The sequence below is a fragment of the Setaria viridis genome, chromosome 6 (genome assembly GCF_005286985.2).
Source record: "Setaria viridis chromosome 6, Setaria_viridis_v4.0, whole genome shotgun sequence".
In the NCBI taxonomy this organism is placed as follows: domain Eukaryota; kingdom Viridiplantae; phylum Streptophyta; class Magnoliopsida; order Poales; family Poaceae; genus Setaria; species Setaria viridis.
This window is the reverse complement of record NC_048268.2, coordinates 36,047,026-36,060,491: the sequence shown is the minus strand read 5'-3', so window position 1 is coordinate 36,060,491 and position 13,466 is coordinate 36,047,026. Positions and strand designations below refer to the sequence as shown.

Below are 13,466 nucleotides of genomic sequence, written 5' to 3'. Positions count from 1 at the left end.
TAAACTTCAACAATAGTTTAAGGGCAACGAATTATCACCATTTACCACCAATTATCGAGACACCTCATGCTGATCAAAAGCTCAACTTCAGTTAGAGATGCCTCTTGTCGTGGCAACAGGTAGCATTTGTTGCAGAAGCGTAACACCTAACTATCTCCGAGACTTGTTAAGGGCAACGAATAATCATGACTTGTTAATTTCTTGGTTATTGAAACATATGCTATTAATGAGCACTTGGAGCTCCATTATAGCGCAATATTGTTTTTTTTTCTTTCTTGCACCGTGTAGAGAGAAAAGTGCAAAAGAATAAGGGAAACATTGTCCCTATTTTTTCACATGAAGGGCTTCAACAATTGTTCCTGATAAACCAGCTGTATCTTTTTTTAAAAAACTTGCCTGGGCCTTTGAACATTCCTGGCAAGGAGCTTGTATGTTGTCCTTGTCCAGCTCCATTGTCACTGTCTTGTGACTGCAATAGCTTTGGCATGCCTTTTACATCTCAAGCTCCATGTTCCGACATATAACTTCATTTTTCTCTACATGCCTAGTGTAGATGCCATGGATGAAATTCATGAAGCTCACCTCGAAGTCGGCTCAGTGCTTGCTCTGCTTCAATCACGGAAGATGGTGAGTGGCACGCTGAGAACTCAAGAACACGGGCCGTGTGCTTGTCAAAGAATAGATGTTGAGTCAGACAAGGAATTGCTTACCAGTGAGCTGACCATGGAATTTCTGAATAATTTCATTCTGCATCACATAAAAAACATCCATCATCGGTCTCTATATGCTCGATTGCTTGCAGATTAACATTCAGAAACAAACTAATGCTGTATCTTTTAAGGCGAGCATGATCCAGTTCCCAAGGATCTTGTACCTGTTGTTGAGCCGCATCTCATGTTTAAATTAAACAGTGGCCATCTCATGGTAAAGTTTTGCTTTCATCCATACCAAGTTAGGAAGCAGAAAAGAGAACAGAATCAGTAAAATTGACAGCATGAAATGGACCAAATCTTTGCTTCTGTTGAGTATATTTCTGTACACTCTGTCATATATACATCAAAATTTTGTGTTGATGATCAGCCGATCCTCTAAAAGGCGGATGCTAATCGCATGGTGTCAGAGTTGGTGAATGATCTATCTACAAGGTAAGAGTGTTCAGAAGAGAAACTCTGCTCTGGATCATTGTCCTGAACAAAGCTTCAACTCCGTTCTCAAGATCCACAATGTCCAACTCCAACACCTGCAACTGCTCCTCCTCGCACACAACTTTCCTCTTCTGGAATGCCTTGGAGACAAGAGACCACTTGCTAGCACTCGTCGCTGTGATCTGCTTTGACAGGAGATGCAACGTCGACTCGAGCATCGACGCGGTGATCTCTCTTGCCTCAGCCAAAAGTTTGACCACCCTGCACCCTTCCATGTCAGGTGCAGCCTTGACATTGATCTTCTTGAACTGCTTCTGAGCCTTCTTAGCTGAGCGGGCGTAGGACTGAACCTTGGCCTGAACAGCCGCATTGTCTCCTCTCTTGAGAACCAGCTGCATCTCCTGGACAGTGGCCTTGAGCTCCAACAAGCTCTCTTGCATGGCGTTACAGAGGTCGAGCAGGATGAGAGAGCAGTCGAGCTCCTCCTCCAGCGCCTTCCTCTGCTGACGCTGGCTGCTGGGCAAGCAAGTGAGCTCATTGATGAGGCTGCAAATGCTCCCAAGCTTGGCCAGACCATCAACCATGGTTTCCACGGTCGCTGAAGGTGAGACTGTCGCCTTCAGGCTCTGCAGCTGTTCCTCGATGCTGGCTTTGTTGGAGCGAGGGCTTGAGGGCACGCTCGCGGATCTCAGGTGGCAAGACATGCTTGGAATTGAATGGAAGCTGTGAAGCCTATTTCCGCTGGAAATGGAAGAGAAGGCAAGCTGCTGCAATGGTGTCTGCTCCCGGCATTGGCTTCCCTCTTTATATACAGGAAGAGGATGAAGCAACTGCACGTCTGAACCAGCAGACAGCAAGAATCATCCCCCTGTGTAATCAACAACAACAGAAGCCATCCAACCCAACTACCTGAGAGGCATCGCTAGTTGAGCTTGATTATGAGGCTGTCATGTCTGCGTTGTGGACGGCAAACTCGCCTGCACGGGTGAAGGGCGATGAGATTAGCATCAGATTCAGATCGTGAGATGGATTAATCAGCTAGCAAGTTGCCGGTGGAGGAGAGAACAGCTAGTTGACTTTGCTCACCTCAAGGCTCCCAAGACGCGTTCAGTTATCCTGTTCTGATCTGATCACAGCATTACACGGTGGATTAATGATAGTCCTCGCATCATGTTCCAGGCTTTGAGCTCTGCTTGCCACCGCGTTGTTATCAGTGTAATCTCCTCAATCTGTTCAGATGATGCACGTGTACCAGCAAATGCAAATTTCAAGGCTACACACTATTGAGCTGTCATGTTCTAATAAATAACAGCCGAGAATCCTGCTCGAGCATGCAATATCTTGTGTGTGCACGCGTTGCAAGCCTGTGAAGGGCAGATGTTGACTAAGTCATGGAATTGTCCAGCAGACGGCGGACTTGCTGCATTCTGGATCTCACAGAAATGGTTCATTGATCTGTGCATGTGCAATAGCACGCGTGTTATTGTTCAGAAACCATTGAAAACTTTAGAGCTTACAACAATACTTTTATTACTTGAGCAAATAAAAGTTCAATCATGTATATTTGGGATCATTAGCAAGTGGAGTCAAGCTGAATAGTTGCAAGAAGATGGAGCAAGCTTATCCGATGGAATCTGGCGGAAGGAGATGGAACTCCAAGCCAAAGCCCGGTGGAAGAAGAGGGCGAGGTCGCCGCCGACGAGAAAGAGGCGGGGAACCATCCTGCTCCGCTCTCAAGATTTCCAATGCTGAACTCTAACACCTGCAATTGGTCCTCCTCGCAAACAACTGCTTTTCTCTTGTAAAATCCCTTTGAGACAAGTGACTGCCTAGGCATTTCGATTTGCTTTGACAAGAGCTGCAGTGTTGGACTCAAGTAGAGAGATGGTGATCTCCCTAGCCTTGGTCAGCAGCCTGATCATTGCGCTATCTGTCAGCAGCCTGATCTTGCCATTTCATCTCCTCAATGTTGTCCACCAAGGTATGAGATCTGGCAGCAGCATGTGGAATCTGTTACCTTCATCCCCCATGTGTTTTTTTCAAATTTTCAGTGCACCAGCTATTCTTCCAGTGATCTATCACATTTCATGTTCCAACTATTGGCAACAAGAATCAACAGATTAGTTACTCTACTGGCCAATCTTGACACAATTGCACGCTCAAGAGGTTGATCACTAACCAAGTATTATTGGTGAAATGCGTGTTATGTAGTGGTTGCACAGTTGTCAATGTCAGTAGGTATTTTATTCCACACAACTCGTTCAACTTACACGTGTTACCTCGTGTGTTGGAGCTGGCTTGCTTTAGCTGCAGATAGCAAGATCCACTGGACAAGGATCTGCTGCTTGTTGTTGAGGCAACATATAGCATCTGAGCAACATGGCCGTCTCATAATAAAGCCATGCAAAGATCAACTTGAACTTCAAAAACAGTCATCAATATTAACCAAAAAGTCTTTTGAATGGATGCTCAAACTTGGGTCATTGTATCACACGATTTATAACAGTAAAACGACAACAAGTGGACCAAAATTGTGTTTTGTTTTCATCTGAGTAATTTTCTGTACAATTCATGCAGTGATCAGCTGATCCTCTAAAAGGCGGATGCCAATCATAGGGGCTCGGAGTTGTTACATCTATCGACAAGCTGAGAGTGTTGACAAGGGAAACTCTGCTTTGGACCAATGTTTTGAACAGAGTCTCGACTCCACCCTCTAAATCAGCAATCTCCAACTCCAAGGCTTGTAATTTCTCCCCATCACATACAACTCTTTTATTCTGGAATGTCTTGTGGATGAGAGACCGCTTGCTACAACTACGCGTTGCAATCCGCTTCGACATGTTATGTGACAATGACTCAAGAACCGAGACAGCAATATCGTTAGCTTCAGCCAACAGCTTGACCACTCTGCAGTTCTGCTGGTTAATTGAAGTAGACTCATTGCTGATCTTCTTGAACTGCTTTTGGGCCGTCTTTGCAACGCCTCCTCTTTTGGTAATCAATTGCATCTCCTGAAAGCTCGCCTTAATATCTGAGAAACTATCTTGCATGGAACTGCAGAGATCGAGCAGCAGGAGAGAGCGCTCGAGCTCGTCCTCCACTGCTTTCCTTTGCTTAGGCTGGCACAGGCTGACTTGGCTGCTACGCAAGCACATGATCTCCTCAATATTGTTGTACACACTTACAAGCCTCCTCAAAGCATCATACATTGTTTCAGTGGTTGCGGAGGCTGAAGAGATGGTTTCCGTAATGATCTGCAACTGATCCTCAACACTGGTTTCATTGGAGCGAGGGCTAGAAGGCGCACTTGCAGATCTTAGGTGGCAAGCCATGCTTGGAGCAAAAACTGCAGTGGTATCTTCCTTTGTAGAGGATGAGGGAAGAGGAATGGTGCTCTAATGGTGTCTACCCTTGGGCTTCTCTCTATATATAATGAAACAAGTAGGAGCATGACCGCACTTGAATCAGCAGACAAGAAGAATCGTGCCAGTTGAGTTGCTTGTGAGTTTGCCACCCATCTCTAAGGCAGGTTGATGCTTTTCTTTGATAATTTATTGATTCAGGCATCCAAATAAGTGTATGAGCCTGTCATGTCTCAGTTGTTGGAAGCAAACTCGTACACAAGATGTAGTTTTGTGTTAGATCTAGATCATGCACATGATGCTTCAACATTACAGGGTGACTAACCTCATCAAGTCATTAGGCAGCATTGCTGTCATGTTTCAGCTGCATATCTGGGTAGGCCGGGCCACAGTTTATATACAAGGTGCAGCTCCTATGCTTGAAATGAAGAGGAGATGTGAAGAAAATAATGTTCGACTCTGTTATTGTCCCTCTGCTGTTGTGTTTCCACCAAGGTCCCTTTCAAACTCTTGCTCTGTTCTTGTTTCATGGGTGAATGGACTGTACCCGAAAATCAAGACAACTGTAATGGCACACACCGACACATGCAGAAATGAAGAAACTATGGTTTGGGTATACATATGAACTTCTTTGGACATTCAAAGTTATTATATTCGATACCCATTTCCTTTTTCCACGCGTTGAAATCTATTTGGATGATTAGTGAGATGGGTAGAAGAGAGTCTATTCTGGATCAATTTTCTGAATAGGCTTTCAACACCACTCTCTAGACTGCAGTTTCTTATTGTTCCATACAATTATGGTCTACCTTAATGATTTTTTCAGAGGAAACAACAGTTTTGTTCAAATCTGACAGGCCACTTTTCAGTAATTGGTATCCCAATTTGCTGGGAGCAAGATGCCATGTTGATTCGTAGTGCAATAGTTCCCACGTCATTTTTATAAGTAGCCTGACCGCACCCTGCAGCAGTAGTCTGGTAAGAACAACATGACAGCGCAATGGTATGCTAATTACTACTCACAAAAGATAAATGGTATGCTAATTATTCTGGACTACAAAAATTGCAGAAACACGTGGATGATTAAGGATATACATGGCTAGCGGGCAAGCAATGGAGACCAGAGACGTGGCAACAGAGAGTATACTGGGATCGGGATGAGAGTTCGGGATAAGTTTAAGGATTGTTATGAGTATTTTGAGAGTACCGAGATCATGATGAAAACTCGGGAAAAATTTAAAGACCGTTAGTGAAATTTACTCTTTATTATAGTATCAATTTAGTATCAATTTAAGGACGAAAGAAGGATAGCTAGAGGTGTGACTCCGTCTTATTTTTCTTATGCCAACATAAGGAAGAAGCGTAACTAAGAATGTGTTTTATGTATATATATTTCCGGTAAACAAAACGAGATACCTACTTTCACATGATCCCGTTTTCAACACGATGAACACCTTATTTATCATGCTTATGTATTTTCTCGTTGACAATCAAAGGAGCCCAATCCTCGTTGACAATGATCTTGGATTATTGGCCCAAAAGACCCACGAAATGGATGGCAAAATAGTCACATTTGAATTGAAAATGAAATATTATGTAATTGTTTCTTAAATTCGTCACGGTCCCAACACCGAACACGACAACTGTTTGTCTGCTAAACTTGACCCGGCCTTGCTGCTTCCTGACTCCTTTAAATTTCTTCCACTAGCTTCCTTTTCTTTTGCATTAACTCGTTTTGGACTCCCGCCTTTCCCATGCATGTTTTTTTTGACTGAGAAATCATCCAGCTTTTATAAAAAGCAATTTTTCTTCCATGCATGTTTCCTTCCATCTTTTTTTATTCACCCTGGTTCATTAAAAAAAAGAAACCTAAAAAGGTATATAATTTTTCACGAAAAAAAGTCTATTTTACTCCCCTCACCTATTTACTTTGTTCACTTAACTCCCTAAGAAAAACTTAGGCTCACTTAACTCCCCTGAACTATTTCATTGGGTCTAATCTAGCTCCTAATTAGATCTTTTTTTTGTTTGAGCGTGAATGTAAATGAGAGACAATTGAGAGGGAATGATCAAATTTTATTCAAACTGATAGTATCCATTTATACAAGATGTACGGGTGCCTCGGATGGACGCGATGGAAATCATCGCGTCCTCCCGTGCCGACGCCGGTTGTGGTAACAACCATCGTGCGGATGGATGAGATCATTCATTAGTTTTGTAACAGTTTTGTTTCTTCGCGTACAAGTTGAGTTTTAATTTCAGATTTTATCACTTAACTTATAACTTGATGCTCTATGATAGAGAAATACTTTAGAAATTTTTCATAATTACTTTTGGTACAATTTTGTATATTATCAGTTTTGTATTAAATATTCCTAATCTATGAAAATAATTATGAAAAAAATTAGTTTAACTTTTTTATATAAGGGATCGTGCTTATATCTGCTCACAAAATTTGACTCACACATGGAGAAGCAAAAAGATAAGGGTAGATTAGACCAAATGAAAATAGATCGGAAGTAAGGTGAGTCTAAATTTTGTTGAGGGTTAAGTGGACAAATTGAATAGGTGAAGGGAGTCTTTTCCGCCACGCTACTATTCATTTCTGTCCCTACGTGGCTACATAGATCTAAGCACTGGTGAACCTATCTCGGTAGATTAGCATGTGGTGGCTCCACCTCGGTGTAAATTGCATGGACTCGGTTAGCTACATGGGCTGCGAAGTGGTTTTTGCGTTTGAAATTAGTAAACTGGTGGGGCATTGCAACAAAAAACCTAACAAAAAACCAAAATGGCATTTAGGGTGTTTTTTACATCCCGTTTTTACTGTTCAAAATGAGCTAGTAAAAGCCTAAAACATAGATATACGTCCCTTCCCGCCGGAAGCACCGTGGCCAATAAAACGCAGCGCAAGATGGTCTGCTGGCATCCCGCTACGGCGCGGGCAGGTCGTCGCCGCCCGACGCCAAGGTTTGGGTCCGCGGCCGTCCAACTTTGCGGTGCGCGGTGAGGCTGTAACAACTGGGTACGGCGAGTTTGAGTCCTATGACTGTGGACATGCCAAGTTCGGAGACGCACACCCAGGTCCCAGGCTCCCGGAAGCCGGAGGGGAGCACCCCGGCAGAATCCGGGCGCGTTTTTGTCCGGTCGCACGGGCATCTGCTGCCGTGCCGATGATGATCCGTGATGCGACGGGACCCTGTTCCCCTCGGCTTTTGTGGTCAGCGAGCTTACCCCAGACAGATACTTCTCCGGTGATCTCTACCTAGTGGGAGGAGAACCCAACCAAGTGCGAGCCCAGCCGGCCGTCACCGGGGGGAAAAATGCGACGTCGACGGCCGCAGTGGCGTGCGGGCCGCAGAACGCACCGCGTCAGTGGTCGCTTGGTTCTGTGGGCTCCAATCCGTCAATCAAGTCGTTGCCATTGCATGAGACGTCTGAGATTGTCTCTACTATGTTCTTGCACCTTTTAAAAAAATCCAACATTCTATACGGCGCTCGAGCGTTTTGACGCTTGTCAGCGCTTGATTTTTTTGCCGTCCGATCTGCCATCTGCGGCTGTCTGCGCTCTCCGCTCTACCCGGTCTGCCGGTGTTGATTTTCAGTTCCAAAGTATAACAACTGTGTGTTTTATTATTACTGAATTAAACTAAGAGTATATTATATGATCGCTGGCTTTCCATGTCATATGACTAATGTATTATTAATTTGTTGGTTTTTATTACTACAGTGTAATCACATTTTTATTACATTGATTTGTTCAATGTAAAGTAAATGATTTATTGATGTTAAATACCTTTAACCTGAGATTTGTTATAGTTTGGTTAATTTTTTATATTATTTGTTTATCTGGAGGTTTCACTCATGCCCAAATTTTATCTGTGAATCTGGGAACCATAGAAAATTATCCAAATCATCTGGTTAATTTGTTGTATTATCTATTCATATGAGAACTTTAGTACAACATCTGAGTAAATCTGGAATCTATTTTTTTAATATATGGACCACTTGTTTCATTTTTTGTTATCTGGGGTTTCCACACCAAAATTAATCTGTTTATCTGAGAACTATAGTAAAATATCTGCGTAAATTTGGAATCTATTCTGTTTATATCAGGATCATTTGTTACATTCTTTTGTTATCCGGGGTTTCCACCAACTACCAAAATTAATCTGTTTATCTGAGAGCTATAATACAATATCCGAGTATAATCTGGATTCTATTATGTTTCATATCTGGATCATTTGCTCCATATTTTGTTATCTGGGGTTTCCACTTGCCACCAAAATTAATATATATATCTGAGAACTATAGTAAAATATCTGAGTAATTTGTTTCATATGTTTCTATCTATCCATGTGGAATTTGTATTTAATTATCTAATTCACTTGTTTCTTATGTTGTAATCTGGGTGGGGGGGGGTCATTGACTACCACAAATTCATCTCTGCATCTAGTTACTTTTGTAAAATATCTTACTACTTCGTTCAATCTGTTCATCTGATATGTATAGTTTGCCTTCTCAGAAGTATATGAATCTTTCTTGTTTCATTCTAATACCACTAGGTGTCATTATGCTATGTTCTTATAATTTATTTTATTTTCATTTTTAAGCCGAAAAGTGGTGAAAAGGCTTTTGTTAATGACAATGTTCTCATTAGTCGTGACAACGGTACCTATCTTGGTATTGAAGAAGGTAATGACAATGTTCTCATTACTTCTTCTTCTTTAATATAATTTGCCATTTTGGTTACCAAATTCTTCGCCTTGTACACAGCATACCAAGCAAGTAAACAACTTGGTTTAGTTACGGAGACAAAAGGGCCGGACATAGGCTGCATTGGGGGTGGATACTGGGCCTTGGTTCACAAATTCGAGCCACCTAGACAAGTAATACCCCCCCCCCCCCCAGGCACACTACGCCACCAACACAGTCAAACCGCCGGCGCTGTCTCCTCACTGACCACTTCCACACCCGCAGCCTGGCAGGCAGTGCTCGTCCGATGATCCAATCAAAGCGTCCCCAAGACCCCCAACCAGTTCGAGATAGCGCGGCAGACGACAGGGAACTGCTGAACTAGAGACACGGCGATTGGGCTAGAGGAATAGCGAGCTCGATTGCTCGGACCTACTGCAAGTTCGGGTTGCCCCCCAGCTGCCCCCATCTCCATGCACCGGTATCGCGACCATGGCGACACATGAGGTTGCCAGGACCAGCGGCCAGCAGGATGATGAGGTGAGCTGAGGCCCATTTCCACGCGCACCGGCTCGCTCGGTCCCGGACTCCCGGCCGGGCAAAGCGTCCTCTTCTCGGCTCGGCACTGCATGGCAGGCCACGCCGGCCGATCTTTTGACCAGATCGATGCCATGCTAAAGTGGCGGTCTCCCTCACTCTGCATGCATGATCTGCACAAGCCCCACCAATCTCCTCGCTATGCTGCCCACAAAATTGCCTCCTGCCGACCAATCTGTCCATGCATGGACGTGCTGTTTGCGAAGACATCCGTCCCCAAAACGAGCCTTACCGCTGATTTCCACCACAAAATTCAGCATCATTGATCCGGTATAGAGCAACGCGTCACCGCCATGAGCTTTGCCGAGTTGCCGCGCACCTCTTCCGTCCCACCCCGCTGTCGATTCCCCGCCGGAGCGGCGGGCCCGCCGCCGCCGCCGTTCAAACTTCCGCCAAGATGCTCATATACGCCGTCCATCGCTTGACCTTGGTGAATGGTGAGCACACCCATGGGCCACGGCCTCCTCTCCCTCTTCTCTACTCTCTGCGCCAATCTTGGCGCCCACGGCTTGCTGGAGCTCCGGTGAGGCATGGGAGCGACGAGCAAGCTCCCACATCTTTGCAAAAAGACCCTTCGAAAATCCTGTAATTTTGGCATAATTTGTGAGTCTATGAAGAACCGACAAGTGGGCCCAAAAAACTTAGAGAAGTCATCAAAACCAGGGTGCAAAACCACTTTGGGGGTTAGATGAATGAATTTCAATAGTTTAGGGTGTAAAACCTCCTGATTTTATAGGTTAGAGGTTGAAGTGAGCCACCATTCATACGTTGGAACATGTCTCGTCTGGTAGGTCCACCCACAAATTGCTGACGAGAGGAGGAACGACAAAGAATGCATCAGTCTAAAAATTGAGCGGGAACATAATTAACCTGCTGCTAGCGTACGAGTCTTTGTGGCTTATCAAAATAGGGTCTAAATCTGTTAGAATTGAAAACCTTAGTCAGGGGCATGTGCCCCTACTAAACCCTCTTTGGATCCGTGCCGAATTGTAGAGACTATGCATATCTGAAAACTAAAGCAATAGGATTCATATGCCTGGTGGCGAGCTCATCTTGATACCATTATATTTTATCTAAAAACTTGAAGGTCCAAAGCATCGAGCGATCGAGGTCGCAGCGATCATGGCTCCTTTTTCCCCTTTGCCTTTGCTTCGTTGTAGCAGCTGCATGACTTTTCCCAATCTCCCCCGTTTATTTTCTACGACCTCCGAGCGATCGATCCGGCATGGCTACCATCATGATGGTTGCGGCCGCTGGCCGGGGAGATTATCAAACTTCAAGCATGTTCGTGTGCATGCAGTAGCATTTGCATGCAACTGTCTCAATACTAAACTGCCACTAGAGAAAAACACTCGAGCTCGTACGTGTGGCATGTGTTGCTCCAGACATTTCTATCGATCGGGAAATCGTTGCGATCAACCGGTGGGAAACAGATGGGTTGAAGAATACTGTTAGAAAAAAAGGAAAAAGGAAGGTAATGCCGTTTCTGCCTGTTTGTTTAAGATGAGAGGAGCAGCTGGACACGCATCTTGGAGACTGGGAGACATGCATGCATGGCCTGAACTTAGCTGCTACTAATTGATCCCTGATCATCCTTCACCTCACCAAACCTACAATAAAGCACTTGACGGCGTGTACGTGTGGCATGCGTTGCTCCAAACTTTTCTATCAGATTTTTTTTAAGAAAAGGTTGATCAGTAGTAGTACGAGCGAAGGAGGTTGGCACGAGCAGTCGAACATGTATATAAACGTACAGTGGACGGCGGTTTCTCAGCACGTTGCTTTTGGCTTAATTCCGAGGGGAAAACATCCTGGGGGCGTGATCATTAGCTTGACTTCCAGCGTAGGTTAAGCTAATATGAAATGGTTGGCTTCTTCGTATTACTTAGTACTCCCTCGGTTCCAAATTGTAGGTCGTTTTGACCTTTTTAGATTCATAGATACTATTATGCACCTACACATACACTATATCTAGATGCATAATAATATTTATGAATAAAAAAGCTAAAACAACATACAATTTGAAACGGAGGGAGTAGCTCAAAGCAGCTTTGAATTGTTATCCAACTCTTCCTTTTATTTGTATTTCGAATCATCATGCACATAGTAATGCATGTACCTACGTACTCCACGGTCGGAACAGAGCGGGAGGCTTTTTTTCTATACTCATCCTGTTCCCCTCTTATCGCCAACCACACGGACATGCCACTCTTTCAGCATGTTGAGCTTCAGAAGTTGGTTGTATACACATCAAGTGCCTGGTTTTGGCTCACAAGTCGTTGCAAGCATGAAAACTAGTTGAATGATCAACCGAAGGAAAGAGAGAGTTCATTGGTGCATGTTTCGTCCACTTCTGAATTTTCAAGATGCTTAGCTTGATATATACTACTACCGAACTGATCAGACAAAAATGGTAACACTGTGGGTACTAAAAAGTACAGGGCTACCGGTCTACTGAAATTGGATTTTATATTCTGCCGCGTCGATCGATCAGGTACGTACCACCAGTACCACGGGCCGCAGCTTTGATGCTTTACTGCAGCCTGCATCTTCAAAAGGATTTCTAGTCCTTTCTGTTGACTTGTCCGATACACTTTACTGTAGCTTCCCATGTAGCCTTCCACACAGGACATGGGATGCATTTGTTAGCACTGAAATTAAGTAGGATTCAAGCCATTTTAATTGTAGTACCAGTACCTTAAAGCTGCCTTAAAGTAGGTTTTTTGAAAGCTAAACTAACATTAACACGTAATCTTGAGACGATTTAACAGGCAACCTGTACAATGGGTTGTCCTATAAGTTGTCTGGTAGTGGTATATAATTCCTTAATTTGTGCATAAGAAAAATAAAATATTATGAGTTGCATGGCAACAATAACTCGTACAATGGTTGTTAAGTTGTCTCGTAGTCCTACAATTTAGCTCATGAGGTGGTTGTTTCACGAAGCAACGACCTCTTTCTCTCTCCTCGCTCTCTCTCCTCCACACCATCAAAAATCCTACGTGGTACTACATGAGACGACCTATGAGACCGCTGACGTGTAGCAATGTACTTGCCCTTAGAGAGAGAGTGAGGGGGGGGGGGAGAGGAAAGAAACAAAACCAACAATTAGGGGTGAATGACTCCAAGCCTAGAGCTGCCACGGCCTCGTTCGGCCGAGCTATAGAACCAAAAGATTCCATTAAAATTTACGGGGAAAAAACGAACATAGGGTCCATCGTCCCACAGTAAGGCCCATCGGTGTGTCCGTCCGTGTGTGGTGGCTTCATTGGTTGGGAGGAATCACGGCGGAAGAAAAAAAATCCATGCGCATCGGTGCATGCACGGTAACATGCATCAAAGAAAGGCACTAAGCAACTTGTAAAAGCTTTGGGATTGGATCCTTTTCATGTGAGAGATTGTTATGGATATCTGTTTGATATGATGCAGGAATTTCCGCAATATTGTGAGTCTATCCCGAAATTATGGGCGTTCTACAAATCGTTTCCTAGTTCCTACGCGTCGGGTGACTGAAAACAATGACAGTTGGGTGCATTTGCATGCCGATAGCAAAGTTTGCATTGCTGAACTATGGTTTGCGATACTGGATGATGGCCACAGGAGCCCTGCTGGATCGTGGTGGAGATGGGCGTAAGGCGCGGCACAGTGTGGATACATGAAACAAGCT

The 13,466-nt window shown here is 44.1% G+C and overlaps 2 protein-coding genes across 2 annotated transcripts; both read right to left on the bottom strand.

Moving 5' to 3' along the window:
- Nucleotides 1-210: 210 nt before the first annotated feature.
- LOC117861417 (uncharacterized) lies at nt 211-2,190 on the bottom strand. Its single transcript, XM_034744973.2, has one exon. The coding sequence runs from the start codon at nt 1,847-1,849 to the stop codon at nt 1,139-1,141; it is 711 nt and encodes a 236-aa protein (XP_034600864.1). The 5' UTR covers nt 1,850-2,190; the 3' UTR covers nt 211-1,138.
- Nucleotides 2,191-3,619: 1,429 nt separating this feature from the next.
- LOC117861995 (uncharacterized) lies at nt 3,620-4,775 on the bottom strand. Its single transcript, XM_034745501.2, has one exon. The coding sequence runs from the start codon at nt 4,475-4,477 to the stop codon at nt 3,626-3,628; it is 852 nt and encodes a 283-aa protein (XP_034601392.1). The 5' UTR covers nt 4,478-4,775; the 3' UTR covers nt 3,620-3,625.
- Between the last annotated feature and the right edge of the window lie 8,691 nt (nt 4,776-13,466).